This window comes from Heteronotia binoei, chromosome 2, assembly GCF_032191835.1.
Source record: "Heteronotia binoei isolate CCM8104 ecotype False Entrance Well chromosome 2, APGP_CSIRO_Hbin_v1, whole genome shotgun sequence".
Classification (NCBI taxonomy): Eukaryota; Metazoa; Chordata; class Lepidosauria; order Squamata; family Gekkonidae; genus Heteronotia; species Heteronotia binoei.
The window spans coordinates 56,230,885-56,257,176 of record NC_083224.1 but is presented as its reverse complement, the minus strand read 5'-3'; the positions used below and the strand labels follow the sequence as shown (position 1 = coordinate 56,257,176).

The window sequence follows — 26,292 nt, the reverse complement described above, 5'->3', positions numbered from 1 at the left end:
AACGATCCTCTTCCAAACTTTCTTTTAGGTTCTGGTCTTAGTATTTTTTTATCCAACAGTTCTATATTATCCATAATATAGTTCTTCCATGGTGCTTCTTACCCAAATCTTTCTCATGTATTTGAAATCTTGGCAGCTCTTTTATCTGTGAGTTTTCTGCAATATACTTTAGCATCTTCTACTATGTTTCTGATATTATCATTTAATCCATATTTTAAAAATTTATTTTCTCTTACAATACAGTCTAATTTACTAAACTAAACTGGAAGAGATTTTGGATTTGATCAGTAGAAGGAAATTTTTCTCCTAAATCAGGTTCAGATTTTTTGACCGGTCTAGTGTTCAAGTAGAAAATACATGCAGGTTTCTTTATTCTGCTGCTGTTAAGACATATAACCCCATCAAGTAGTCTGTATCACCAGAGAGGATAGAGAGGACAATTCTCTTAGCTCTGTCCATAAAATATTAATCAAATGGTGTTACTATCATGAAATAAAGTTTTTCTCTTTTTTAACAGTTCTAAAACAAAATATGTAGCAGCAGATTATTAGATACCATGTTTCCACATATAAACAATATGTTGCTTTATGTTGTTCATAGTAACCTAGTTTTTTTAACAAGGTTTCTTTTCATACTTTTCAATGTAGAAAGAAAAAAGAGTCCAGACCCAGCATGATTATTCTAGCAGTAGATTAATGGCTCGATAAAGTGTAGTGTGACAAAGTTTATAGCTGTAGGATAACATAAGCAGCAAATGTAGTTCTTCCAAACTGATCAACTAATAATGTATGTCAAAAACCAACAATTCAGAGTCGCTGTGTAGGTACAGAATAAACACAGCCTTTTTTAAAGGGATGCTGAAAAACAAACCAAAAAGCAGAGCAATACTGTTGATGTTTACATTCAGCAAGCTAGCAATTTGATAACAGGAAGAAAAGGTGGCACCTTTCATGCATTGGTGTGGCTGCAGGTACTGCTTTATAGCAATAGTCCCAGATTTAGCACTCTTACCTGTTTCTTTGGAGACTGAGAGACAGCAGAGTGTCTGGCTGGCAAGTATAATTATTTCAACACTGCTTCATTAGGATCTTAAAGCAGAAATTCTGCTTCCTTCAGCCTCCACAAAATGTCCTTTATTTAGAATTCCCATAACCAGAGTGTCCTTGTGTGTGCACTAAGTGTTCCTGGGAGATGGTTAATATGCACCCATTCAGGTGATGTAGGGGTCACCTGTGTGAAATTAATATAGTACTTAGGAGTCCTGTGATTGGCTGCAGACTTAAGTTGGTAACCTAAGTGATGCAGTGACTATGTAGGCATAGTAGGTGGGCTTTGTTTTTTCACTCAGCTGTGTTCAGTGGGAGTATTTTTACTTACACTAGCATTTTGCAGTTGTGACATTGTACTTGAGGCAAGAGATGTCCTGAGTGGGTTTAGGATGGCAAATAAGCACGACTTCTCCCCAGGTACACACCTGAAGCTGTTTCTGGCCTCTGTGTTAGCACAGATATGCCAGCATTGTGTTTACATTGGTGTAGTGTTGGGCTGCTATGTTAGCATAATTCTGAGTTACCCTGGCTTAGAGTTTAATCGTTCTCCTAAATAGATTATCAGCTGGTTTTAGAAGTTTGCCTTATGTTCAGACAAATAGCTTAATTACACTTTATTTCTCTTGCCTCTGTAAAGGTTATCAACATGGATTATGGAATGAAAGAGAAGAATCCTATCAATAATGTTCGTTTCTACTGCAAGTCTGATATCACTAAGGCAGTCAAAATTACAAAAGAACAGGTAAGTGTAAGCTCAATGGTTAATTGTCGCTGAGAAAAGGCATTCCACTGGTGATGATTTTGTTCTGATATGAGGTACTGTACTGTGAATATAAGCAAATCTTCTTCGTGGTCTCTGTGCAGTCCCACACATGGGTCTTGCCGCAGGCAACGGATCCATACCTCGGAGCTCCAATAGAACCGCCTCTGCGCTTTTCTTTCCCTATTTCTTCCCCCCCCTTTCCCTCCCCCGTCCGGAGCGTATGGAAGGGAAAGTTACGTTCAAAAAGTGCAGGGGCTGTGGAGCGAAAATCCCCCGACTCCGACGAAGTCCCTGCCTCACCAGCTTCGGGTTCGACTCCACAGGTTCGCCTCTCTCCATCGGATGCGTCTAAAGCATACCTACATCTCATCACCACAATGGCTGAGACCTTGAAAGTTGTACTCCCTTCGGATTCACCAAAGGTACCTGACGTGGTTCACGATTTAGTGCAAGCGGATTTCCCGCCCGGGTCCCTCCTTCCCATGCTACCTGTGCATTTAGAGGGCTTGCGAGAGGCCTGGGAAAAGCCTGCCTCTGTTCCGCCCACCTCGAAACGGTTTGACTCCCTGTACAGGGTGCACGCCCCCGAGGCAAAATTTTTAGCTTCACATCTGGCTCCCAACTCCATCATCGTACACTCTGCCACTAAAGCTAAACCTTCCAGGCACCCCACACCTCCTGACCGGGAAGGGCGCAAATTGGACACTCTAGCACGCAAGATGTTTAGTTTGGCTTCTACTAACTCGAAGCTTAACAATTCGTGCCATTCGTGGGAAGGGCGGGATATAAATTCTAAATAAATAAATAAATAAAAATTATCTGGCTTATTTTGCCGCTTATATTTACAACTTGGCAAACCAATTTACGCCCCTTATACCCTCTCTGCCTGAGACCTCCCAGAGAACGGCGTCTGGTCTGGTTGCGGAACTATCCCAAGTATCCAAGCAACAAATCAATTCTATTCGGCATGCGGTCTCCTGTTTGTCTAGAGTCTTCGCCTCCTCGGTGGCTTTACGGCGTCACGCTTGGTTGAGATCCACCAACCTGCAGCCGGACATCAAACAAAAAATAGAGGACCTCCCCTTTGATGGCCTCGGCCTTTTCCACGCTTCCACTGATGAGGTCTTGACTTCCGTGGACGATGGCCGCAAGAGGGCAAAGCGTCTGGGAGTTTCCCAACCACCCACCCAGCAATTTAACCGAAGCAAGCCTTGGAGGTCATCCTTCCAACGATGCCCGCGGTCGCCCAAGCAAGGTGACTACTGGAAGAGAAAACCAACTCAACAAAAGCCTCCCTTCCAACAGAGGCCTAGATCCCAACAGAACAAGAAGGCCTCCCTCCCAACCAAACAGTCTCTTTGACTTCCCTCACCAGTTGCAGCCTGCTTACCAGACACGGCTTCTTCCCTTTCTCCCCACCTGGAATTCGATCACCACCGACTCCTGGGTCTTAACCATAGTCCATCTGGGCTACGCCCTAGAGTTCATTTCACCACCTCGCCACCACTACTTCACCACTACCCCTCCCTCCCCGCATCTCCAACAGGAGATTCTGGACTTGCTCCAGAAAAATGCCATAGAACCGGTTCCTCCTCAACACCGCGGGACGGGGTTCTACTCAAGATATTTCCTGGTGCCCAAGAGGGATGGCGGCAAGCGCCCTATCTTAGATCTAAGGAAGCTAAACAAGCACATAATTTACAAGAAGTTCAGAATGATCTCCCTGCAATCCATCCTTCCTCTGATCCCCAGGGGTTCCTGGATGGCTTCCTTGGATCTTCAGGACGCTTACTTCCATGTGACCATCCGCCCTCAGCATCGGAAATATCTTCGATTCGCCATAGGTCACGACCACTTTCAATATCTTGCCCTGCCATTCGGACTCTCCACTGCACCCAGAGTGTTCACTCCACTGCACCTCCTCTCTTCTATACGAGGAGGGGCAACGATGCTTTCCTGCACACCTGGAGAGGCCCACTACACTACTTGTTTCCTCCGACTCCCCTCATAACAAGAGTGTTACTCAAGATCGCATGAGAGGGCACGGACTGTATTCTCATTGCTCCATGGTGGCCACGGCAGCCATGGTTCACGAGACTGCTCCAAATGTCCCACCACACCTATCGTCGTCTCCCTCTAGTAGGCGATCTCTTGACTCAAGCCAACGGCCAAGTTCTGCATCACAACCCGCAGGTCATGGCCCTCACAGCATGGAGAATCCGTCCACCTCCCTGTCTGCAGGAGTAGCTGAAGTCATCCTCAATGCAAGGAAACCTTCTACCAGACGTTCCTATAATTTCAAATGGAAACGTTTCTGCTCTTTTGCGTCATTGCAGGATATCCAACCAGAATCTATGCCCTTGCATCTAATCCTTGAATATCTTTTGTCTCTACATAGATCAGGACTTTGCTATTCCTCGTTAAAAGTTCATCTTTCGGCCATTTCTGCCTTTCATGACCCAGTGGATGGGCAGACTGTTTTTTCACATAAGTTATCCAAATCCTTCCTGAAGGGCATGTTGCACCTTCACCCTCCGGTTAAACCTTTTGTTCCAACGTGGAGTTTATCTTTAGTACTCTCACACCTCATGAAACCCCCATTTGAGCCTATGGCCACAATACATCTTCATTTACTGTCTTGGAAGACCGCACTATTAGTTGCCCTCACTTCAGGCAAACGGGCCAGTGACTTGTGTGCGTTCCGCCATGATGCACCCTACACGGTTTTCCATAAGGACAAAGTGGTCCTCTGGCCGGACCCCTCCTTCCTTCCCAAAGTTGTATCCCACTTTCATCTCTCAACCTCAACATCGTCGTTACCAATGTTCTTTCCTGATCCTAAGGACTCTGGACAGAGAGCTCTGCATGCTTTGGACGTCAGAAGAGCTTTGTCCTTTTACCTTTCTCGTACACAACAATTCCGTAAGGACCCTAACCTGTTTGTGGCCTACGGCAACCCACACAGGGGGCACAAAATTTCTACCCAGAGACTATCCAAATGGGTATCCAGTGCCATCAAGTTGTGTTACGAACTTACTAACCAGCCCTTGCCCGAAGGCCTTAAGGCTCACTCTACTAGAGCGGTCTCGACGTTTTCGGCTTTCCTGCAGGGCGTCTCCTTAGAGGACATCTGCGCTGCTGCATCATGGTCCTCTCCTTCCACGTTCATCTCTCATTATGCCTTGGACGTTCGTGCAAGGCGAGACGCCTCTTTCGGCCAAGCGGTCCTCAGATCCATCTTCCACTGAAGCTATGGGTGAGTGTATCCGTTTCCATCCGTTATCTACACAATGTGTTTTTGTGACTAATTTTTTCTTCACCAGCACCCTCCACCGTGACAACTTAGCTGGCTAGTCACCCATGCGTGGGACTGCACAGAGACCACGAAGAAGATAAACAGGTTGCTTACCTGTAACTTATGATCTTCGAGTGGTCATCTGTGCAGTCACACACGCCCACCCAGCCTTCCCCGCTGCTGGCCTTCTCTGATTTTGGTTGACTCCTGTTTAACTCGATAGAGTGTCAGTGGCGGCTGGAAGAAACTGAGTGGGAAGGGCGCTCCCCCACCCCCACTCCAGGCATGCGCGATCGGTGCCTGCTCCCCAGAGCGGGAGGGAAGCGCGCGAAAAAACGCTATAGGCGAGCTATTGGAGCTCCGAGGTATGGATCCGTTGCCTGCGGCAAGACCCATGTGTGTGACTGCACAGATGACCACTCGAAGATCATAAGTTACAGGTAAGCAACCTGTTTATATTCATTTAATGTTTCTCAGTATCAAACTGTGAAATTCTTGTTGCTCATGTTACTGCAGTGATACGTTGTTTAAGTGTAAATGAATGGAGAATCAGGAAATTCACTGAAGAGTTTGCTTTCTCAGTGACAGCTTTGCTTCTTTTACATTCTGACCCTCTGTCTTCTATTTGAGGTCTCAAAGTTTCTGCCAGAGAAATTTGCTGAACAGTTGATCAGGGTTTACTGTAAGAAAATGGATAAAGAGAGTATTGATGTTGCTAGAAAATATTTCGTTAAATGGTGCATGGACAAGGATTTCAGTAAACCACAGGTAAGATATTTTTAGTTGACCACAGATTTTGCATTTGGCATGTGTATTTACCAAATATTTATTTTTCATCATTCATTTAAGCAATTGTAGTCTGCTTTTGCAATAAAATCTGCAAAGCAGTTTAAGAATAAAAATGTGTTTCCTGCTGGCAGAAGAAGCAAATGCCATAGCTGCAAGATCACTCCTTAAAACTTGTAAAATGAAGTTGTAACTTGGCACCAACAAGTGCAGTGTAATGACTTCCTTAGTTCTGTCTGAGGATGTCATTCTGTAAGTGACCCATTACCTCTCAAAAAGCAGTACGGCTTAGAACCTCTTGAATTTATAAAATGTATTGATGTTCTGTGCATGGCTCAACAGAGAGAGACTTGGATCTTGCTGAAACCACCCTTTTGTCCCTTATATGTAAATGCTCCTGGATACTGTTGTATGCATTGTTTTGGGTAGTATGATGGGAACACACACTGGGAGTAGGGGTTTCTTTGGCAGTAGTAAACATCTCACTTGCACCAAATGTGTATGTTGTTCTACACTGACAGCTCTTAAATGCTTCATATGAAGAAACTTGTAAGTATTCCCACATAGATAGAATTCTTTAAAATCCCAGAAATTGTTTTAGCAAAGATGATGTCCTGAATTATAGGACAAATATAACATCACCACACACAAAAAATTGGTAACTGAGATGGGGATGGGTGGGAAGTGGAACAGCCATTAAGAATTTTGGAACAGGTTCAGTTGGATAACTGTTTTGATCTGAAGCAGTAGAGCAAAGTTTGAGTCCACTGGCACCTTTAAGATCAACAAAGTTTAATTCTGGGTATACATTATCGTGTGCATGCACTGGACTCAAACTTTGTTCTAATTATAGAACAGTGTAGTGTATTCATCATGTTTTCTTTGCAGTGAGAAGTAGCATGCTTGTGACTGACTCTAGGTTGAGATCATATTGAGTAAAGGCTGAATTTCTTTTTTCATTTGATGCTTTGATAGGATGGTGATGTGGTTGCCCCTGAACTTACTCCAATGAAAGAAGACTGGAATCAGGATGGTGACAAAGAAGCAGAGCAGAGTTTCAAAAAATCTCTTTTCTAACTGAGCAGCTTAAACTTCTTTCCAGTCACCAGACTTTCATGCTACCATTTTTGATACATCAGGTTGCATAGACAGATTTTATCATGTTTACTTCAAATATTCCATAAAAGCACAGAAAAAATACGCACTATGTTGTTAGGAGAAAGTTTGATGGGAAAGGCCTTGCGTGCTTAGCAGTAGAAACTTTAAAAACTCTCCATGTGTTGTGGCAATCATATGGAAATTTAACCACTGGTAATGAGAACATTATTGCTTATGAGGAGTGCTCCCTTTACATGCTGGCTTGAGCATGTATTAGTGAAGTAAGAACTGACTGCTAAAGGAGGCTTCAGAGGCATTTGTAAAATCACTAATGTTTAAAAATCAAAATCTAATCCAGAGGCCTGTATTTTTAAATGAACACAATTATCCAAGGTCTGACAAAATATTATAGCTCATTTACCAAGGAAAACACTGTAAACCAATCATGGCTTTTGAGGGCAGGAAGAGGAGACATGCTGTTTGCATTACATGTGGTAATTCTGACAAACTTTCTCACAGTATATGCTGCTTTAGATCTTTCTTTTTTCTTTTTTTAACTTTTGTTGTTTTTTAATGGCCAGAGTCAATACTCAGAAGAGCAAATAACAAACCAGTGACATGGTGTCCTTTCAACACATGCTATAGAGGAAATAATCAGTTGCAATAGAGAGGCCAATGGCTATTTAAAAAGCAGATGTTGTGCTAAGGGTTTTGTCTTTTCTATTTTGAAAAGTCTGAATGTATTTTTAACTCTTCCACATTGCCAGAGACAATGATTGTATGTATAAGGGTATTGTATCATCCTTTTAAGATGTATTATTTTTGGTAATATTTCTGTGACATGCACTTTATGCTACCAAAAATATGCTTTTATATACAAGAGCTGTTTTTCCTGAAGAAGTCAGCTGTCATTGTTGAGAATTAACTCGTTTAATTTCTGGATTTTTTCCTATTCTTCTTTAAGCCCCTTTTAATGATAACCTATAGAAGAATTGCATAAATTTTAAAAAGTGTTCAAAAGTGGTTGTGTGGATTTGTTAATCCTGGACACATTTAAACACTGGACATGATCCACTGCCCTGCCAATTCTTCCTCTCTTCCGACTCCACTGTATGGAATTGTCTCTCCATTGCTCTCCTCCTAAAGAACAAGAACAGTAGATGGTGCATGACATAACAGTACCAAATAAATCACGCTTTGACACTCTCTACCTCTTCCTTCCCTCACACACAGGATTTTCCCATCTGTCTTGCTGAGAAGCCTCTTTATGTATTTTTGATAGATAAGATAGATCACCTTATATTCTGTTTTTGAAATGCACACAAGAGGCTTTTGAAAGTTCAAAATAAAATGTTTTATTTAACTTGGAGGAGAAAAGGTCAAGTGGAATCAGGCGTAGGATGTATGAGGTGAACAATAATAAAATTGAGGTAACTTTGTATTCACACAAACACCTGATAATTTGTTGCCAACCTGTGTTTCTGCTATTCATCTGTTAAAACTATGAGGAGAGAGGCTTTCTACTTAAATACTTAAGGATAGGTTTCTGATTTTCACCGAAAAGTAAAAAGTGTGGAAGGTAGGAACATACAACCAAGTTCCCCAAATCCTTCTATATACACAAACTAGTGGTTGCTTCTCTTCACTAGAAGCTGTTTTGACTTTTTTTGTTTGAATTAGAATCCTCCTTGATCCACTTATCTCAGCCTCCTTCCCAGTCTACAGTCAGTACTGTCTCTTCTTCAGCTGTCATTCCTTAACTGACTGACTCAAAAGAATTTTGTTTGAACAACCTGTCACTCAAAGGTTCTCAGACATTGTTAGGCCTTGACAGTCCGTCACATGTGCCCTTGATGTCTGTTCAGAAATTTGTCCACTAAGGAAAGGCTCCTGTGTAGGTGATTGAATCAGTTACTTGAGCTCTGAATCAAGAGTCAGCACAGTCTTCTTTAAAACTGTAGTTTCCATGGAAGTATTGGAGCACTGCATTTTCTGCCTAGGATCCAAAGTGGTGTGTGTGAAACTTTAGTACACACCTGTGTGGGGGTGGTTGTTACCCCCATTCTACTGTGTTATTTCATGCCACAGCAGAGCTGATCCCAAAGCTTGAAAGACCCATAGGTCTGTCTTAAGCTTATATGAGTTTGTGCCTAATATTTTAATGTGCAATGTACAAAAAGATGACCTAGGCAGCTAAATGGCTTAACTTTTTAATTTTTATTTATACCCTGCTTTTCTCCCCTGCACGTATTGTGGAATAGAAGAGCTGTCATCTGGAAAATTTTTGACTGGGTTATCTCTGCTCTGGATTAACTTGTTTAAGCATACTAAATACCCATAGTGAAGCAGAGTTGAATGTCATCGCTAGAACCTCTACTCCAGCTGCCAAGACATACCATGTGGCAAACAATATCTTATGCTTTTCCTGTGTTAAAGAAAACTACACTTCTAAAAAGGGTGGCCACTACTTGGTATAATGCATACGACTGAGGAGAATAGCCTGGCTAACTGCTTCTGTGCAGAATATCACCTAACTTTGTACAGTACACATACACCAGTAAAGTTCAACTTAAACAATAGAAAATTATCTAGGGGCAAAAAGGTGGAAAGCAACAGAGCAGATGAAGAAGGGGCAATGTTAGGGAGTGGAATGTGAGAAAAGGTTAGGTTAATCCATCTTTTTCTTCCATGCTCATCTGTCAAGACATTAGTGAATCCACAAGGAGGTGTATGCTCTTTTGAAGAGATTTTGAGAGGTTGTTAATGGAGGTCTACTGACCTCATTCTATTCTTATGTTGTAATGTTCTTGCAGGGAGGAACTTCATTTTTCTGGTTAAGCCAGAGCCCAAACTTCCAAGTCTTGGATGAGGAATTCCTCTCTGGGGGATAATGCTTCATTATTGAATGTCTCACAGGGATGGCTTCCTCCATGGTTCAGATCTCCATCTAGCCATAATCCAAATTTTCCACTGCAAATATAAGAAAAGAGGCAGTCTATGGCATGAAAGTTGTACTACAGCATAGGCACAGGCTTGTAGTTAAGAACAAAGTGCTGCTTGGTTCATTTGCTTTGGCCCACATGTTACCAGTGAGATCTGCCTCCAGCAGGAGCAGTTTACACCCAGATACCCTTCAGGTTTAATATCACTCCAGATATCATTTATATAGAACACTGCCTGACTTAACAGTAAACAAACAGGTATGATCGATCCAAATAAACAGCCGTGTTGGTCTGAAGTAGTAGAACAAAATAGGAGTCAATTTCACCTTTAAGACCAACTTAGTTTTATTCAGAACGTAAGCTTTCGTGTGCATGCACACTTCTTCAAACGAGGAATGAAGTACAGGTATGGTGGTCGGGAAATCAACCAGTTTGGGAAAATATTTGAAAGTGATTCAAAGAGGCTGATTTACCCAAACATTGTTCTCCCAACAATGGATTTCACAGGAAAACAGTCTGTCTTTGATCTTAATTGTGGGATCCTTTGACCATCCATCCTTATCAACATAGCTAAGAACAACAGAAGCATCTGACTTCAAGGTGCCAAAACCATATATTTTAGCCACAGAGGGCTGTCAGGGTTCACTCAATACTTTGATCTCCCTCAGGAGATGCCATTAACCTTTTGTCCAGGTCTCTGGGAACTTTTCAGTAAACACATAAACATTGTCCCTTTGATGCATAAAATCAGCATTCATTTCTGGGACTAAATAATACCTAAGCTACCCACATTGTGTGTGTTCTTCCGGATCCAGACTGTACACCCAAGACACTGTTCATCTTGTTGTCTTCTTCCATGGACTTCATTATGTAAGATTGGTAGATATAACCCCACTTCCCAATTCTATATCCTTGTTACTCTTTGCTCCCTTTTGTTAGTCTTGTGTGTGTTTTCAGAATTTTTTCTTTTTTTATGCATGTTTTATTCTGATAAAATATCTTGTTTACCATCAGACTGTTTATTTTGAGAGTTCTCTGGGGGAATTAGTACTGGTAGACACAGGTGAAACAATCTCAGTTACCTCTTCTTGCTAAAAGCTAAATTCCCTAATCAACCAATTAATTAATTAGGCCAGTTTGAGTAACACACATTGATCTCTCATTGCTATGGACTTGTTTTCTGCTCGTGGCACACGATTCACTTGAACTGACCTGTGGCTAGATCATGCCATCTTGTAGGGCAGGTAAGATTATATTTACTCTTTGCTTCCTTTCTCTGTTAATAGCCATATAATTACTTTGAGTCTGGTACCACTATGATAAGAGTATGAAACTGTAGGCTAAGAGTATAACTAGACAATACATGTGACACTCTGGACTGATGTTCCCAAGTACAACAAAACTGGATTCAACTTGTGGGAACAGCATAAGGAAGGAAAGTCTTCAGCCTTCATCATTTTCAGAGCCATGGAATGGCCGTGGGGTCCTTGTTTGTTCCGCTGTGGGGATCCACATTTATTGACAAAGAGTGTCATGTGTATCATGTAACTGAGCCCAATGCTTCTCTGGCTTATCTGCTGCTGTTAGCAGTCTTCAACTGCTCATGTAACCAACAGTTCATAGTAGCTGAAAAGTATTACTGAAGAAACAAAGTTACAAGCCTGACCCAACCGTAGGTTATGATTTTTCACCCAAACTGGACTATTTCAGTACCCAGTCAAAGAATGCCAAAAAAGCATAATCTGATTCTGGGATAATGCAGTTAAGATTTCAAGCTTGTTGAGTGAGGAAGGGAAAGAGGTACTCAAGGAAGGACTCTGTCGATTCTAACAGCACTGGCTACCTATTGAGTACCAGATCTGGTTCAAGGTGCTGGTACTTACCTTTAAAGCCCTATACGACCAGGGGCCAGCATACCTTTGCGACTGCCTCTCCTTGTACAAGCCCCATAAGTCTTTGTGATCAGGGACCCAATAACTTTTGTGGTACCTGGCCTCAGAGATGTCCGACTGGCCTCAAGGCCAGTCTTTTCAGCCCTGGACCCTGCCTGGTGGAATGCGCTCCCCCTGGTGATCTGGGCCCTGCAATACCTACTTCAATTCTGTAAAACAGCTCTTTCGCCAGGTTTTCAGCTGAGGCAGCAGACCTCGTTATTGGCCTCCCCCCTTCCATTCTACCTCAGTGCTGTAGGACCTGCTGGACTGGGACAATAGGCCATGCCTGCGAGGCAGAATTTGTCATTTTTAGCTTCCAATGTTTAGTCTGTAATTTTAGATTTTGTATATTTTAATTTGGTTTTAACTGTTGATCATCTTCTATGATGTAACCTGCCCTGAGCCTGTTCTATGGGAAGGGTGGGCTATAAATTTAAATAAATAAATAATGTAATAAATTGTTTACTCATGGCTCATGATTGCCAAGCAATCTCACCAGGCTCCAACTTACCTATTGGGTAAAAAACCTTTCTTGTTTGTTACCCAATAGCCATCCACAAACATATAGATATAAACTGGAGCTCTGATTTGGATAGTCACTTGTGGCCCCTGAAAGTCCAACAAACATGGAGACAAGGAAACAGTGTTGCTATGGTGGTGATTTCCTTTGCATTCAAAAGTTTGGCTGCTGAAACGCTTGATTAGCTCAGGAAGTGCTGAGAAAATTGGCTCCAAATAAAGCCAAGGCAGTGCCAACAAATATCTGTTAGTTTGCTGAGTCCCTTAGCTGCATGTTTTCAAAGAAACAGATTTACCGTACATTGTGCACCAAAAATACTCAGCCTCCCATACCCACTCTTTTCACAGCTACAGACCTGCCTCCTCCAATTGCCAGTGAATCAGCATCTCCTTTCATAAAGAAGGTGTTTTTGCCAGTCCATTTAAATACCTGGAGATGGGAAAAAAAACATATTTGCAACTAGCAAATAGGCATCTTGGGAATAAGCACAGCTGCTACTGTAAAGTTTGATAAAGCAACAAGCACTTTGTGTTTCAGAACTTGCCTGAAGCTCTTTAAATTGCACACTGATCTGAAATTTATTTAGCACTGTACCAGCATCCTTTATTAAAATCTTGTAGACTTTGGCTAACAAAATGGAATGGGTAAGATTATAGTAGAACAATGGCTGTACAGTGGTGGAATGGATAGCAACAGCATGTTGGATCCAGACTATATTTTGGCAGTTTCCACCAGTTCCCCTTTCTGCTGCTGACCCTACCCACTCATGTCATTCCTTAGGGTCCACTGCTTCCCAGGAGTATGTTTGGGCTGCTATAGGAGTGGGCGTAGTTCCAGAAAATTTCCATTCTGTAACTGGAAAATTTAGTCCAACCCATTTAGTCTTTCAGTTGTGCACAGACTGATTTTCAGCTGTGTCAGATGTTTAACCATTAATATCTCTAAAGTTTTGAAGTAGCACAAACACAGTCATGCACTCCTGCAGCAATGCCTCTACTTAGAAAAAAGTATGGTTTCAATCACCTTCAGTTCTGGAGTCAAGGAGAATAAAAACATTTCTCCATTTCCATAAAAGCAGCTGCTGAGATGGATGGCTGTAGAAGAAAAGGCCCCAAATATCTAAAAAAAGGGATGCAGAAGAGGGAGATTTATTTATACAAGTAGGGGTTTTGTGTTTGCAAAATACCCAAAGCAGCTCAAAATACAGGCACAAAATTCAACAGTATTCTGAACTTGGATGTCCATACCTGCATTCAAAATGTGTAGTTTCAGATTTCTTAAAGCAGGGGTGTCAAATGTGCGGCCTGAGGGCCGGATCAGGTTTCTGGAGAGCTCCTATCAGGCCCGTAAGCAACTCAGTCTCATCTGCTTCCTTCTCTCTCTTGCTTCCTTCTGCATCATAGCTTGCTTTGCCAGGCTTGGTCAATTGCACAGGAGCTATTTTCTCCATTGACTGACCAGCACATGAAGCAACTTATGTACAAAAGCTCACAATGCCCAGCCATTTCATATTTCTCCCTAGGTCTTAGGCTCAAAGCATTGACAATGAGATTTCTGTAACGAAGGTCAATACATCAAAAGTAGGTTTGCAATTTAGAGACATACACCTGAACAGCATACTCAAGATTGCTACAGCACAGACATTGTCTCCAGATTTTGATGTAATAATTCAGAGCAAGAGGTGTCAGTTATCAGAAACTGTTAAATAAACAAAATATTGCAGGAATGCTAATCTTTTAAGGATATATTTTTTAAAAATGTTTTTAAAATCTTTAATTGTGTTTGTATGTGTCCTTTATGAAGTTTATATATATCTACTACCTGGCACTATATTTTATGACACACATGGCCCGGCCCAACAAGGTCTAATTTGTGTCAGATCAGGCTCTCATAACAAATGAGTTCAACACCCCTATCTTAAAGTATATTACTTTTTCTAAGTGGAATTGTAGGTCATGCTCTACCCTGTTTTTAAGTGTAAGTTGCTTTACATTCATAGGCTGTGCAAGAGAAATTCTTCTGCTGTCCATGAACAGGTAAACTGAAAATAATCTGTCAAACATATATCCAGGAATTAAAGCTAAGATATAAAGGGCATCACATTTCAAGAAGGGCTAAGTACTTGACATTCTCTGCCACAATTAAAAATGACATTTCAATGAGTGCAGAACTGAGCAACCTCGTTCTCTCAAATGCTATGTATCAGCATCCTAATAATCTCAGATGTTATGCAGGGCAACAAAGATAGATGTCCAAGTCAATAACAGTAGCCAAAAACGTTTTCCACTGGACAGGATTTCAATATACATAGCTCAATACACCTCACTCTGCCTAGCGGAAACAGGATAAATGACGAAATACATACATTAATGCTCATACTTTATACAGAGTGCATGTTTCTGCTATTCTTGATACAGTTTAGATTAATTCAGTAGAGATATTTAAAATTTGCATATGGTATTGTTGGGGAAAACATTAAGAGGCTGGGAAACCTGGAGCCCCAAGTCGCCTTCCCCAGGTTCCAATTTGGTAGGCACTTCCTTGCCAGAGAGAGAGAGGCACAGACTGAAGCTTCATTCTAAGTTCAGTTTATGTTCCAAGCAGATATCAAGTAGAATGCAGAAACCCAGTGTATTTGATTGCTATAGCACAGAGATTGTCTCCAGTATTTGATGCAATAATTCAGAGCAAGAGGTGTCAGTTATCAGAGACTGTTAAACAAAATACTGCAAGTGTGCTAATGTTTCAAGCATATTTTATTTTAAGTTTAAAAAATTTTATGTGTGTTTGTGCCCTTTATAAAGTTTACATCTTCACTGCCTGGCATTACATTTTATGACAAACATGGCCCGGTCCAACAAGCTCTCATTTATGTCAGATCCGTTCCTCATAACAAATGAGTTTGACACCCCTGATTTAAAGTTTAATAGTGGCACCACAAGGCTTGCCAGTCCTCAGGTCCCAGTGGGGGATCCCTGGTCTTGCAGGGTCCTCCCCAGCGCCAGCCAGCTGGCCAGCGGGGACAAGCCTTGCCCCAACATCCACCATGTGCCTTTAAATCTGTGCAGGCCTAAAATAAGCCTGCAAACTACCTGTGTTTTGGACTGTGTGTGTGCCTTTAAATCTGAGCAAGAGAAAAGCTGAATGGGCAGGGTGAGTAGGCAGAGCCACCTGGGTCTTCATGGTGATTCTATGAAGCATGTGAGAAAGGTAGATAAACCTGCAAAGTCCCTATGTTTGTTTGGAGGAAAACTCCACCCCCTAGGCTGCTCTGCTTTTGTTTTCCTGTTAGTCTGTTGAGGCAACAACACAACAACAACAACAAAATTTTATTTATATCCCGCCCTCCCCGCCGGGGCAGGCTCAGGGCGGCTAACAACACAATTCAAGTTTAGCTATACAGATAGATAAAATTACAGTTAAACAACATGAACATTTAATTAAAAATCTGCTTAAGTTTTAAAATTAAATTAAATTAATAAAAGTGCTAATGCTATGTTTACTTTATGTTTGCTTTTATGATGCCGGTTTCCTTGGCAATTTCCATTTTCATCAGCGAAAGCCAGTCGGAAGAGGAAGGTCTTGCAGGCCCTGCGGAACTGTTCAAGGTCCCGCAGGGCCCGCATTTCCTCTGGAAGTTGGTTCCATAGGCTCGGAGCTATAGAGAAGAAGGCCCGATTGCGGGTTGAAATGCAGCAGATTGTTATATTTAGCAGCTCCAGTGAGTCAACAGCCCTAGTGAGATCACAAAAGTGTGTGCATGCTTTTGGCTGCTTTGTGAGAGTGTGCATGTTCACTTTCATTTAGTGGGAGTTTAGCTGCTGGGGGTTGAGGAATTGAAGACTGTATTCAGGAGAACTGCACTGCTGTATTCTTATTTATTTTAGTGAATGGGAAAATATCCTGGCTCCACCCCCAAAGTCCCCAGATATGTTATGAGTTGGACCTGGCAACCCCTAAGCACCACTAACTCCCAAAATGTACAAACATACTCAGTCTAAGGCAACAATTGCATACAGGGTTCCAGGTTCCAGAAGGCCACAACACCAGTAGAATTCTGCAGCCTCCTGGGAAACAAAACCAAAGATTCAACTATAGAGGCTAATTTACTACAGAAATTAAAGTAGCAGGTTTAGCAAGGGACTGAGACTCAATCCAGGCTCTTATTCTGTAACAGTATGCAAGCCTATTTGAGTGTATGTATTGCTGTTGAAATGCTACTTATGCACTTCAGAGATCCATATGCATTGTAGAGTTGCCAAGCCCCCGGGCCAGGCAGGGGTTCTCCTGCCCTGGAGGTTCCCAACCCCCTGACCCACGTTGGGCCGGTGGGGGGAACCTCCCCCGACATTGCCAGCATGATGACATCACCCATAAGTGATGCCATCACACCAACGACGTCATGTGCCAGACGCTCTAGGTGTTTCCGAGAAAACTCTATGGTTTTCCTGGATGCTCTAGCAATTTGGGAAGGAAAACTTTATGGTACAATAGGTACCATGGAGTTTTTTCCTCCCAACTTGCTAGAGTGTCCAGGAAAACCATCGAGTTTTCCCAGAAATGCTTGTTTTATTATTTATTCATTTTATACGTCGTCATTAGCCCTAGCAATCATGCTGAGAGCCATATATCAAGGGCAAGGTAGAAATGTTTTAAATAAATGCCTGTGGAGAGAGAATTTCAGCAGTCATATTGCCCGACTCAGGCATTCATAATAAGGAAGAAATTCTAAGGACCTCCAACATTAATTAGGTTTATTCTGCTACTCTTTGGACATTTCAACCCCTGCTTACCTGACCATCAGTGTCTCTAATGACCAGCAATATAGGAGAGACCAAGTCAGTCATGCTTCGATACAAGGTCTTTAGGCTAAATCCATCCCTTGTTGTAAAGTAGATGAGGTTCCATGGATGTTCAGTTACTCTCAGGGGGAAGTGTGCAGCAAGCTGAGGAAGTATTAGATATACAAACTCAGTCCTCTTATTGCCCCTCATGCAGTCTCTTTTCTCCTTAGAGCAGTGGCTCCCAATCTTATGAGGACCCTTTTTAACATCACAATGTTTCACAGACCCCCCACCCACCCACCCAATAGTAGTTGTACTATTGGTATCCCTTGATTGAGAAAATAAACCAGCCAGCACTTGGAGTCAGTAATGGACTGGATGAGGATGAACAACCTGAAACTCCTTCTTGAATGAGATGACTGCTGCTGATTTGCAGCTTTCAGGCATCTGGCTGAAAGATAAGCAATGCAAACCAATGAATTTGACACAGTATACAAAAGCTTAACATATTTGTATACTTTGGAGTTAGTGGCATAGTTACTCAGAAAAACTCCTTTATAACACAGCAGTCTGTAACCATGGGAATTTACTTAGACGCACAATGAGCTTCTGGTCCTTGACAGAACAATTGGTGGATGCTTATTTATTCTGATTTTAACCCTTCTTTTCAGTGGTAAGTTGGCTCCCAAAGGAGTTCACAGGTATCAAAATCTAATACAAGTAGTGATTGTAGTGCAATACAAAATGTTCCTTATGGAGAGAATTCTCAGTCGTGATGGATCCAGGCCTGATCAAGGGATGCCTGGCTGCTCCCCCATACCATGTCCTTAGCGATGACAGTCAGGTTGGAGGAAGGGGGACCTCAGCTTCAGAAAGTGCTGTCAGATCTCTGGGCACATTTCTTTTTCACAACTGAATGTGTAGTGATTACTAATCTAGGTAGCAAAATAAATTACAAGTCCAGTGGCACCTTAATGAGTAGCAAAATTTATTCCAGCATACAGTTTCTTTAATCAGAGTTCACTGTAGATGCATGAACTCCTCCCCTAAGCTTACTGGGTTACCTGAGGGAGAGGGGCTGAAAGAGAAATGGTGTGTCTTGATGAGGCTCTTGGCCCCTGAGGGCTTCGAAATCATGCAGCCCTTCCTGGGCTGGCAGAAATTAGGGAGGAATCAGGGAATCCAACTGATGAACCAAAAAGGTAGCCACTGCTAAAATAGTGGCTTCTTAAAGGGGCAGAGCCCATGCCTCAATTCAAGGCATGGGCATTTCCTGCAGCACTAGAGATGGGAGGGGGTGGGTGATGGAAGCCAGTATGCTCCAATCAAACCTCTCACTAGGAGTGGTTCCCTTCATGAGTAGGCAAGCAGCCTTGACTAGGAAGGTACACACTTGGAAATTCCAGATGATGCCACCTGCCTGGATTGGAGGCTCCAAGCAGGCAGAACCATTTGAGGAGATGTGGCCATACTGCATCAAGCCAGCTGGTGGATGACACAGAACCTAGGGATGGGGATTCCCAACCTGGATGGATTAATAGATCCCTTGCAATAACTCCACAGCACCCCAGGAGCTACCAGCCCATAAATGAGGAACCACTGTCTTAGAGCTACTCATTGCAAGAATCTGTTCCTCACCTCCAAGCTAACCTCAGCCATTGGTTCCCCTTAACCCTGGCCAGCTCCTGATATTGTCTGTTAACAAGTGGGTGTAAAACTCTTGTAAATGATGCTTCTGTTGCCCTATTTATGATACCGGGGGCCCAGAATTCTCAACTGAACATACATCAACTGAGGGAAAACCTTGGAAGTGATATATGGAGGTAAGGGGTTTACCACGAGAGTCCTGCAACAGTAACTTTTCAGCAAAAATGCTGAATCTCAAAGTGAAGCCAACCCCCAGTTCTCTACAAAATTATAGCGTACGTTTGGAAATGTGCTCACCTTCTGTATTTCTTCTAAGCGCACAATGTTGCTCTTTTCATTCAGCACCAATTCGTGAAAGTCTTCTGTGCATAAGGCTGGAGCATCTGTAGCTGTACAGGCTGGGTTCTCCTGTTCAGCAACTACCTCAGGTTCAAGAGGAAAATTTTCCTCTCCTAGGCTGGGCTAGTGAAAGGTCAAACATTGTTAAAGGTGAAAAGAACAATGTGACAACTGTCCCCATCTCCCACCCCCACACACACACTTGGCCCACAGAATATCTCCCTCTGGGAAAAAAAGATGGAACTCTAGCTTGTTAGAAGGATACTTTTCAGAGACAAAAATAAAGGCTAATAGACAGAAACTGACATACAGACATTAATCTTAAATTGCTTGTTCTGGAGAGTTTTAATTTCAGGAGCATTCATTCAGTGAATCAGCATTTGCTATTTTGACTGTTACTCCAGGTAAGTTACCAGAAATGTAAGTTACTAACCAGTTAACTTGCCAGGAAAAATATTACTCTGATGACCCCAAACCCCACACATATCCTTCAACTTGTATCTTCAAAACATATTATTGTCTATAAAATAAAGAGGATTCTTATTTTATTGGGTTTCTAATTTGTACCCACTTACTCTCTAGTGAGGACCGAAAGCAGCTTGTTATATAATTATTCTCCCCTCTATCTTATCCCCACAACAGAAACCTGTGAGGTAGGTAAAGATGTCACCTGGTGACAGGATTTTAAAACTGTTTGTCCCAGATCTTAGTCTGACTCTCTAACCACTATGCAATGCCAGTACTCTTGTGGCATCTTAAAGACTAACAAATTTTTATTTAATCTTTTGCGAGCTGAGGTCACTTTGTTAGAATGATGGACTGAACATTTACTTGGCACAACCATTTACAATCAGAATTACAAGTTTGAAGGGACTTGTCTTACAAATAAAGCTGCCACTTGCCTGGAGAAAAAATAGAGATATTATTTATTTATTTATTTATTTGAGATTTATATCCCGCCCTTCCCACCAGGTGGCTCAGGGCGGCTTAGAAGAAGAGTAGAGTAGATTTTTATACCCCTCTCTTCTCTGCTTTAAGGTGTCTAAAAGCAGCTTACAGTCTTCTTCCCATCCTCTCCCCACAACAGGTAAAGTAAAGTAGGTCGGGCTGAGAGACTTTTGAGAGAATTGAGACTGGTCCAAGGTCACCCAGCTGGCTTAATGTGGAAGAGTAGAGAATCAAATCTAGTTCTCCAAATCCACCACTCTTAACCACTATGCCATGCTGGCTTTCATTTTTACCAGGCTCTCTATTTTGCCTGGTGATATCTACCTAAAAGCTTCAACTGCCCATTTCCACACATTAATCCTCTCAGGGGCGTAGCTAGGGCTTTGGGGGCCCGGGGCCCAAGATTTATGTGGGCCCCCCTACGTGCATGCAAGCCACCGGAAACAGGAAGTGACGTCACTTCCGGCGACATCACTTCCGGCGACATCATGCCACCGCCGGAAACAGGAAGTGACATCACTTCCTGTGACATCATTTCCCCCGTGCAACCTGCCGGAAATGGGAAGTGACATCACTTCCTGTGACATCATTTCCCCCCCTCGCGCCACCTGCCGGAAGCAGGAAGTAACATCACTTCCTGTGGCATCACTTCCCCCAAATGACATCATTTCCCCCAAATGCCACTGCCGGAAACAGGAAGTGACTTCACAGCACTTCCTGTGACGTCCCCAAAAATCCCCCAAATATCACCGCCGGAAACAATTTTGTTCTCAAATCCTGTATATACTTCATCAGTATATGGGGTAAGGCACTTTCTCAACTGTGCTGCATAATGCAGCCTATTTATTTTGTCCTGTTTGCTCTGTTGGCTCTATCTGCGCCACCTTCATCACTTTCGGGGTGTGGATCCCCCAGTGGGGTGGGCTCCCGACTCCCTCCGCCGGCTGTTTCTGATAGGCCTGCGCCCCCTCTTTCATTTGATATGTGTCCCGTGCGGATGCCACCCTCCCGCCGGGAGATGCCGCAAAATGAGCCCCCTTGAGGCTTATGGCGGCAGGGCTCGGGGGAAGCGAGCTAGACTGCTGTTCTTTTGAGGGGTTATAGAGTGTTTCGAGCCCGTCCCTGTGGCATCAGTCCCATCGTTGTGGGACCCAGGGGGGCGGCGCAGCGGCCCACCGAAGCAGCCTGTCACTAATAACACAGGTCGAGATGCAGGACAGGAACCCGGAAGTGACCGACAGGCTGCTTCAGCGGGCCGCTGCGCTGGCCCCCTGGGCCCCACAACGATGGGACCGATGCCACAGGGACGGGCTCGAAACACTCTATAACCCCTCAAAAGAACAGCAGTCTAGCTCGCTTCCCCCGAGCCCTGCAGCCATAAGCCTCAAGGGGGCTCATTTTGCGGCATCTCCCGGCGGGAGGGTGGCACCCGCACGGGACACATATCAAATGAAAGAGGGGGCACAGGGCTATCAGAAACAGCCGGCGGAGGGAGTCGGGAGACCACCCCACTGGGGGATCCACACCCCGAAAGTGATGAAGGTGGCGCAGACAGAGCCAACAGGACAAAATAAATAGGCTGCATTATGCAGCACAGTTGAGAAAGTGCCTTATCCCATATACTGATGAAGTAAATACAGGATCTGAGAACAAAATTGCACCAGAAGACACAAACACAAAGCTCCCTTACACTGAATCAGTGCTTGGGTCCACCAAAGTCAGTATTGTCTAGGGGTGGCCAGAGTTGCTTAACAAAAGAGCAACACAGAATAAAGGTCAGATGTTCGAGAGCCGCAAGACATGAACATGGGATATTTGAGAGCCACGGAAGGAAGGAAGGAAGGAAGGGAGGGAGGGAGGGAAGGAAGGATGGAAGGGAGGAAAGGAAGGGAGGAGGGAGGGAAGGAGGGAGGAAGGAAGGAAGGGAGGGAGGGAGGGAGGGAGGGAAGGAAGGAAGGAAGGAAGGAAGGAAGGAAGGAAGGAAGGAAGGAAGGAAGGAAGGAAGGAAGGAAGGAAGGAAGGAAGGAAGGAAGGAAGGAAGGAAGGAAGGAAGGAAGGAAGGGGGAGGGAAGGAGGGAAGGAAGAAAGGAAGGATGGAGGCTTGATTTTTCTGGTGCTGCCTATAGTCGAAGAGAGGATCTACAGCATGATCATGGTTTGATTTCATTTCACCATAAAAATCATATGAATTCATGAGGATCTGTACTTTGGGACCCTGTTTTTGCACTGCTGAGGCACCACGAATCCATGGAGGCATGATTTTTGTGGTCCTGCCTATAGTCTAAGAGAGGATCTACAGAATAATACTGGTTTTATTTCATTGCAATATAAAAAACATATGAATTCATGCAGATCCGTGTAGATCCGACTTCCCTTTCTCTCTTTTTCCTTAATAAAAACTACAGAAGGATGAACCTCACTAAACAAGAAATCCCGGCTACAACTCTGATGAACCAAATCTTCAAACTGCTTAACTTTGGCTAATTTATGGGCATGTAACTAAAGTGTGTTTACAACTCTCTCTTGAATTAACAGTTACTAGTCTGCATATGCATACAGAGATCTTGAATCTGGATTATCTGATTTGGAATAAATATTCTGAAGCAAAAGTATCATTCATCTGGGATTGGATTTACCTCCTCATAATGCTGATTGTCCTCTTTGGGACAAGCCAGCACCTCCCCAATAAAAAGTGACAGAGGAAGGGGGGGAAGGGCTGTGCTGTTGGATAGCTCTCCCGCTGCACCTCCTCACCCCAGGCAAAGGGGGCGGGTGCACTTCTCCGGGTGCTGCAGAAAGCAACTATTTCTAACCCTAGGTGAGAGGGAAGACTGTTGGTTCCAAGGGAGACTTGAAAGTGGCAGAAATGTGCCCTTCATTCTCTGTCTTACTCCGACCTCAGGCTCCTTTTTGCTGGCTTGTCAGCAGGGTTGTAAACCAAAGGGGAGAGGCAGCGGACAGACTGCTTGCTTCCCAAGCAAACAGAAATAAAAGGGCCAGTACCTTCCAGTAAACACCCCCTCCCCCATGACTTTAGCAGCCAGCTTAACTTGCATGTAGAAAACACAAGTTTCCTCCGTGTCTATTAGGCAGCAGGGAGGGGATGCTACATACACACACACACCCCGCTCCGGCTGCCTCACATACCACCACAGCTCCTAACGGCAGATTCTGTTTTATGCAAAGCAAAACACATGCCCCTTTTTGCATCCCAATGAAGAAAAAAAATCACTTCCAACCTTGCATGTGCTGCTTAAAATTGTAGAAGGGGGAGGTGAGCATGAAGCGAGTGCCGAAGAAAACTGGAGGGGGTGTGCAAAAGAGCCTGGGAGAGGCACAGCGGCAATTGCACGGGCTCTCTTCTATTACTCAGAATGCAAACCGCGCACACCCTTTCTTCTCCCCCCCCCCCCCCACCAGCCAAGTTAGAGCAGAAACCACACTAAGGGGGCATCTCACTCCAGATGCCATCACCAGAGAAACTGCACAAACAGAAGTCTACTGGTGGGTGCTTGCTTGCCCCGGGATAAGGCGAGAGGAAGAGCTCTCTAGGTCCACACTTGCAGCCCTAGCCCCTTGCTGAGGAGGATTTGCTTCAAGCAAGGCTTGAAAGTGGCAGAAATATACCTGCCAGGGTTGTAAAGAGACTAGCAGAGCAAGCAAAACTAAAACGGCTGGTGTCTCCTGCTAAACACACAGATGCACCTCTCTGCGACTTTTAGCAGCCAACTTAATTTGCACGCAGAAAGCACAAAACTTCTCAGTGTGTCTACTAGGGACGGAGGGTGGCTTCTTGCTTCCCGCAGGGCAAGACAATAGGGCCGCTTCCCGGCCTCCACCGCCGCCGCCGGGCCCCGCGCGCGGGCGGGGAAGGCGGCGCCGGCAAGTGCAGCCGGCTTCTGAGGGGCCGCTTGGCCTCTCCGCCGCTTCCCGGCCTCCACCGCCGCCGGGCCCCGCGCACGGGCGGGGAAGGCGGCGAGTGCAGCCGGCTTCTGAGGGGCCCCCCAGACCCCCCAGACCTGGGGCGAGCCGCCCCCCCTCCCCCCTCCCTACGCCACTGAATCCTCTACTAAAAGGACAGAATATTTTCCTCCAGGCCTGTTGGCAGCCCAAAGAAAGAACTGTTGTAATCCCATCATAAATAAGAGACTGAAAGTAATATGATTTGTTGCATGAGGTTAGTCCCAAAAAGAAGCAGGAGAAAGAAAACAAAAAACAAAACGTTTTCCAGTCAGAGTCAGCAAGAAACCTCACTGTTAATGACTGATGATTTAAAACGTATAATGAATACATTATACAAATTATACATTTAATTCTTACATATCACCTACTACTTGATCCTTTCAACTGGAGGTGCCAGGGACTGAACATGGGACTTTCTGCAGGGCAAGGAAAGGCTGCGTCACAAACCATGCCCCATCTATAATCAAAGGAACACCAAATTTTGTGTTTGCTTTTCTACTACTACGAATTCTACACTAAGAAGAAATGGATTTTATAACTTGTATTTACATACATGCATACTTGACATAATTTATTCTGCTTTGTCAGTCATGGAAAAAAAACAAGATAGATATACTACTAAAACAATGCCTGGCCCCACCTCACACCTATTTCTTGTTAGATTTCACATGTTCTTATGCATATACTTCCAAACCTATTTTTGCAGCTGGAAGGACTAGAAAGTTGCCTTTTCTTTAGAAAAAGGAAGAGACCTACAATTCTAGGAACATGTACATGTACAAAACAGATACACCCATCCCTACTGCGCATATACAGAATAGATACACCCATCCCTATTGGTTAACTATACTTATTGACTACTAGTGGTGTTAAGGTGTCAAGTGCTGATGGCATTAGTTACTATCAGCACAAAACTGGAGCCCCTGTGGTAAGATCAGATACTTGCCATGATATAGACATTCACTTCAAAACTGTGAGTGAAGCTAACAGTTAAACTTGAAGGGTTAGTTATTTTCCACACAACACCATGCCTGAAGGAAGGGTTCCCTCCACCTGCTTATATCGCTGAGGGAGCACATGCCTCACTGTCTATGGTCTGGGATGTTTTGAGTCAGCACAGTTTAACATACAGCAGCTTGTTACATGACAGGCCACATATCACTTCGCAGCCATGAGTGGACTCAGGAAGCCATAATTAATTCATTGCAATTCTAGTTTGGAATGAGGCCAAATTTTATCTGTGAATCACAGTTTCCTCTTTATCTTGTGCAGATCTTGTTGCACTTAGATGTTTTCCTCACATTTTGAGACTGCCTTGAATTAAGGTTAGCACATGAACGGCCCCCCACCCCAATTGAGAACAATAGCATCCAAACCGCAGTGGGGTAGCATCAATAATTCCCAGCACTGATGCCAGGTGGTTTCGGAAAGACGGAAATGATGGGTGGGTAGAAAGGAGATATAATACAAGTTAGCTTTCATTTTCATTACCTGCTGTTCATTTCCCCCTCCCCAGATGCACAGACCCCCCAGAACTTACCAGGAGTGTGTAGCGGCAGGTTGGTGTTTTCATCCTGTCTGTGCTTGTCCAAGGTAAGACCAGCAAAGGGCTCTCTTTCCTGGGAGGGAGGCAGAGAGGGGAGTGGAGAGCAAGTGTCTGCCAATGACCTGTTGAAAGCAACACACTTCCCTATAAACACAATGTACTTTACCCCTTCTCTGTTATCACCTGAGATTCCTTGAAACCTCCGCTTCTCATATGCTTTTCTATACCTGCAATCTACTGCTTCAGAAACACAAGTACCAGAGGGGAAAGAGAGAACCTTGGCAAATCCAGAACTTGCAGTAGCAAAGGGCAACAAAAGCTTTAAATAATCAGACCTGGTTTGCAGTAGGGAGCCCTTTTTTGTAGGGGAATGAGGAGGAAGAATAAATGAGCAAGTTCAGGGAGTTTGCAGAAGAGTGTGTGGAAATGTGGGGATCCAAGTGTAGGTGGGGGGTTGCATAGGGTCACCAATCCCCAGGTGACAGATCAGTTCACCTGGAGAAAATGACCGCTTTGGAAGGTGGACTTTATGGGATTAGTCCCCATTGAAGTCCCTCCCCCAAACCCCACCATCCTCAGTCTCCACCTTCCAAGTCTACAGATATTTCCCATCCCTTAGCTGGCAATTCTAGGGTTGCAAAAGGTATATTATATATAATCCAGTAGCAAACCCATGTT

At 43.7% G+C, this 26,292-nt stretch overlaps 2 protein-coding genes across 2 annotated transcripts in view; one reads left to right on the top strand and one right to left on the bottom strand.

The window, feature by feature from the left end:
• The window catches only part of SAMHD1 (SAM and HD domain containing deoxynucleoside triphosphate triphosphohydrolase 1), a 37,999-nt gene extending 29,988 nt beyond the window's left edge, over window positions 1–8,011 (top strand). Inside the window, exons 14-16 of the mRNA XM_060231025.1 lie at window positions 1,687–1,791; window positions 5,738–5,875; window positions 6,869–8,011. Of these exons, the coding sequence (XP_060087008.1) occupies window positions 1,687–1,791; window positions 5,738–5,875; window positions 6,869–6,970 (345 nt within the window). The 3' untranslated portion in view covers window positions 6,971–8,011. The remainder of the gene's footprint in view (window positions 1–1,686; window positions 1,792–5,737; window positions 5,876–6,868) is intronic.
• TLDC2 (TBC/LysM-associated domain containing 2) lies at window positions 7,902–25,935 on the bottom strand. Its single transcript, XM_060231024.1, has 7 exons — window positions 25,609–25,935; window positions 19,116–19,280; window positions 17,181–17,333; window positions 13,411–13,506; window positions 12,743–12,816; window positions 9,771–9,961; window positions 7,902–8,131 (listed from the first exon to the last, which is right to left on the bottom strand). The coding sequence occupies exons 1-6, from the start codon at window positions 25,639–25,641 to the stop codon at window positions 9,826–9,828; spliced, it is 657 nt and encodes a 218-aa protein (XP_060087007.1). The 5' UTR covers window positions 25,642–25,935; the 3' UTR covers window positions 7,902–8,131; window positions 9,771–9,825.
• Between the last annotated feature and the right edge of the window lie 357 nt (window positions 25,936–26,292).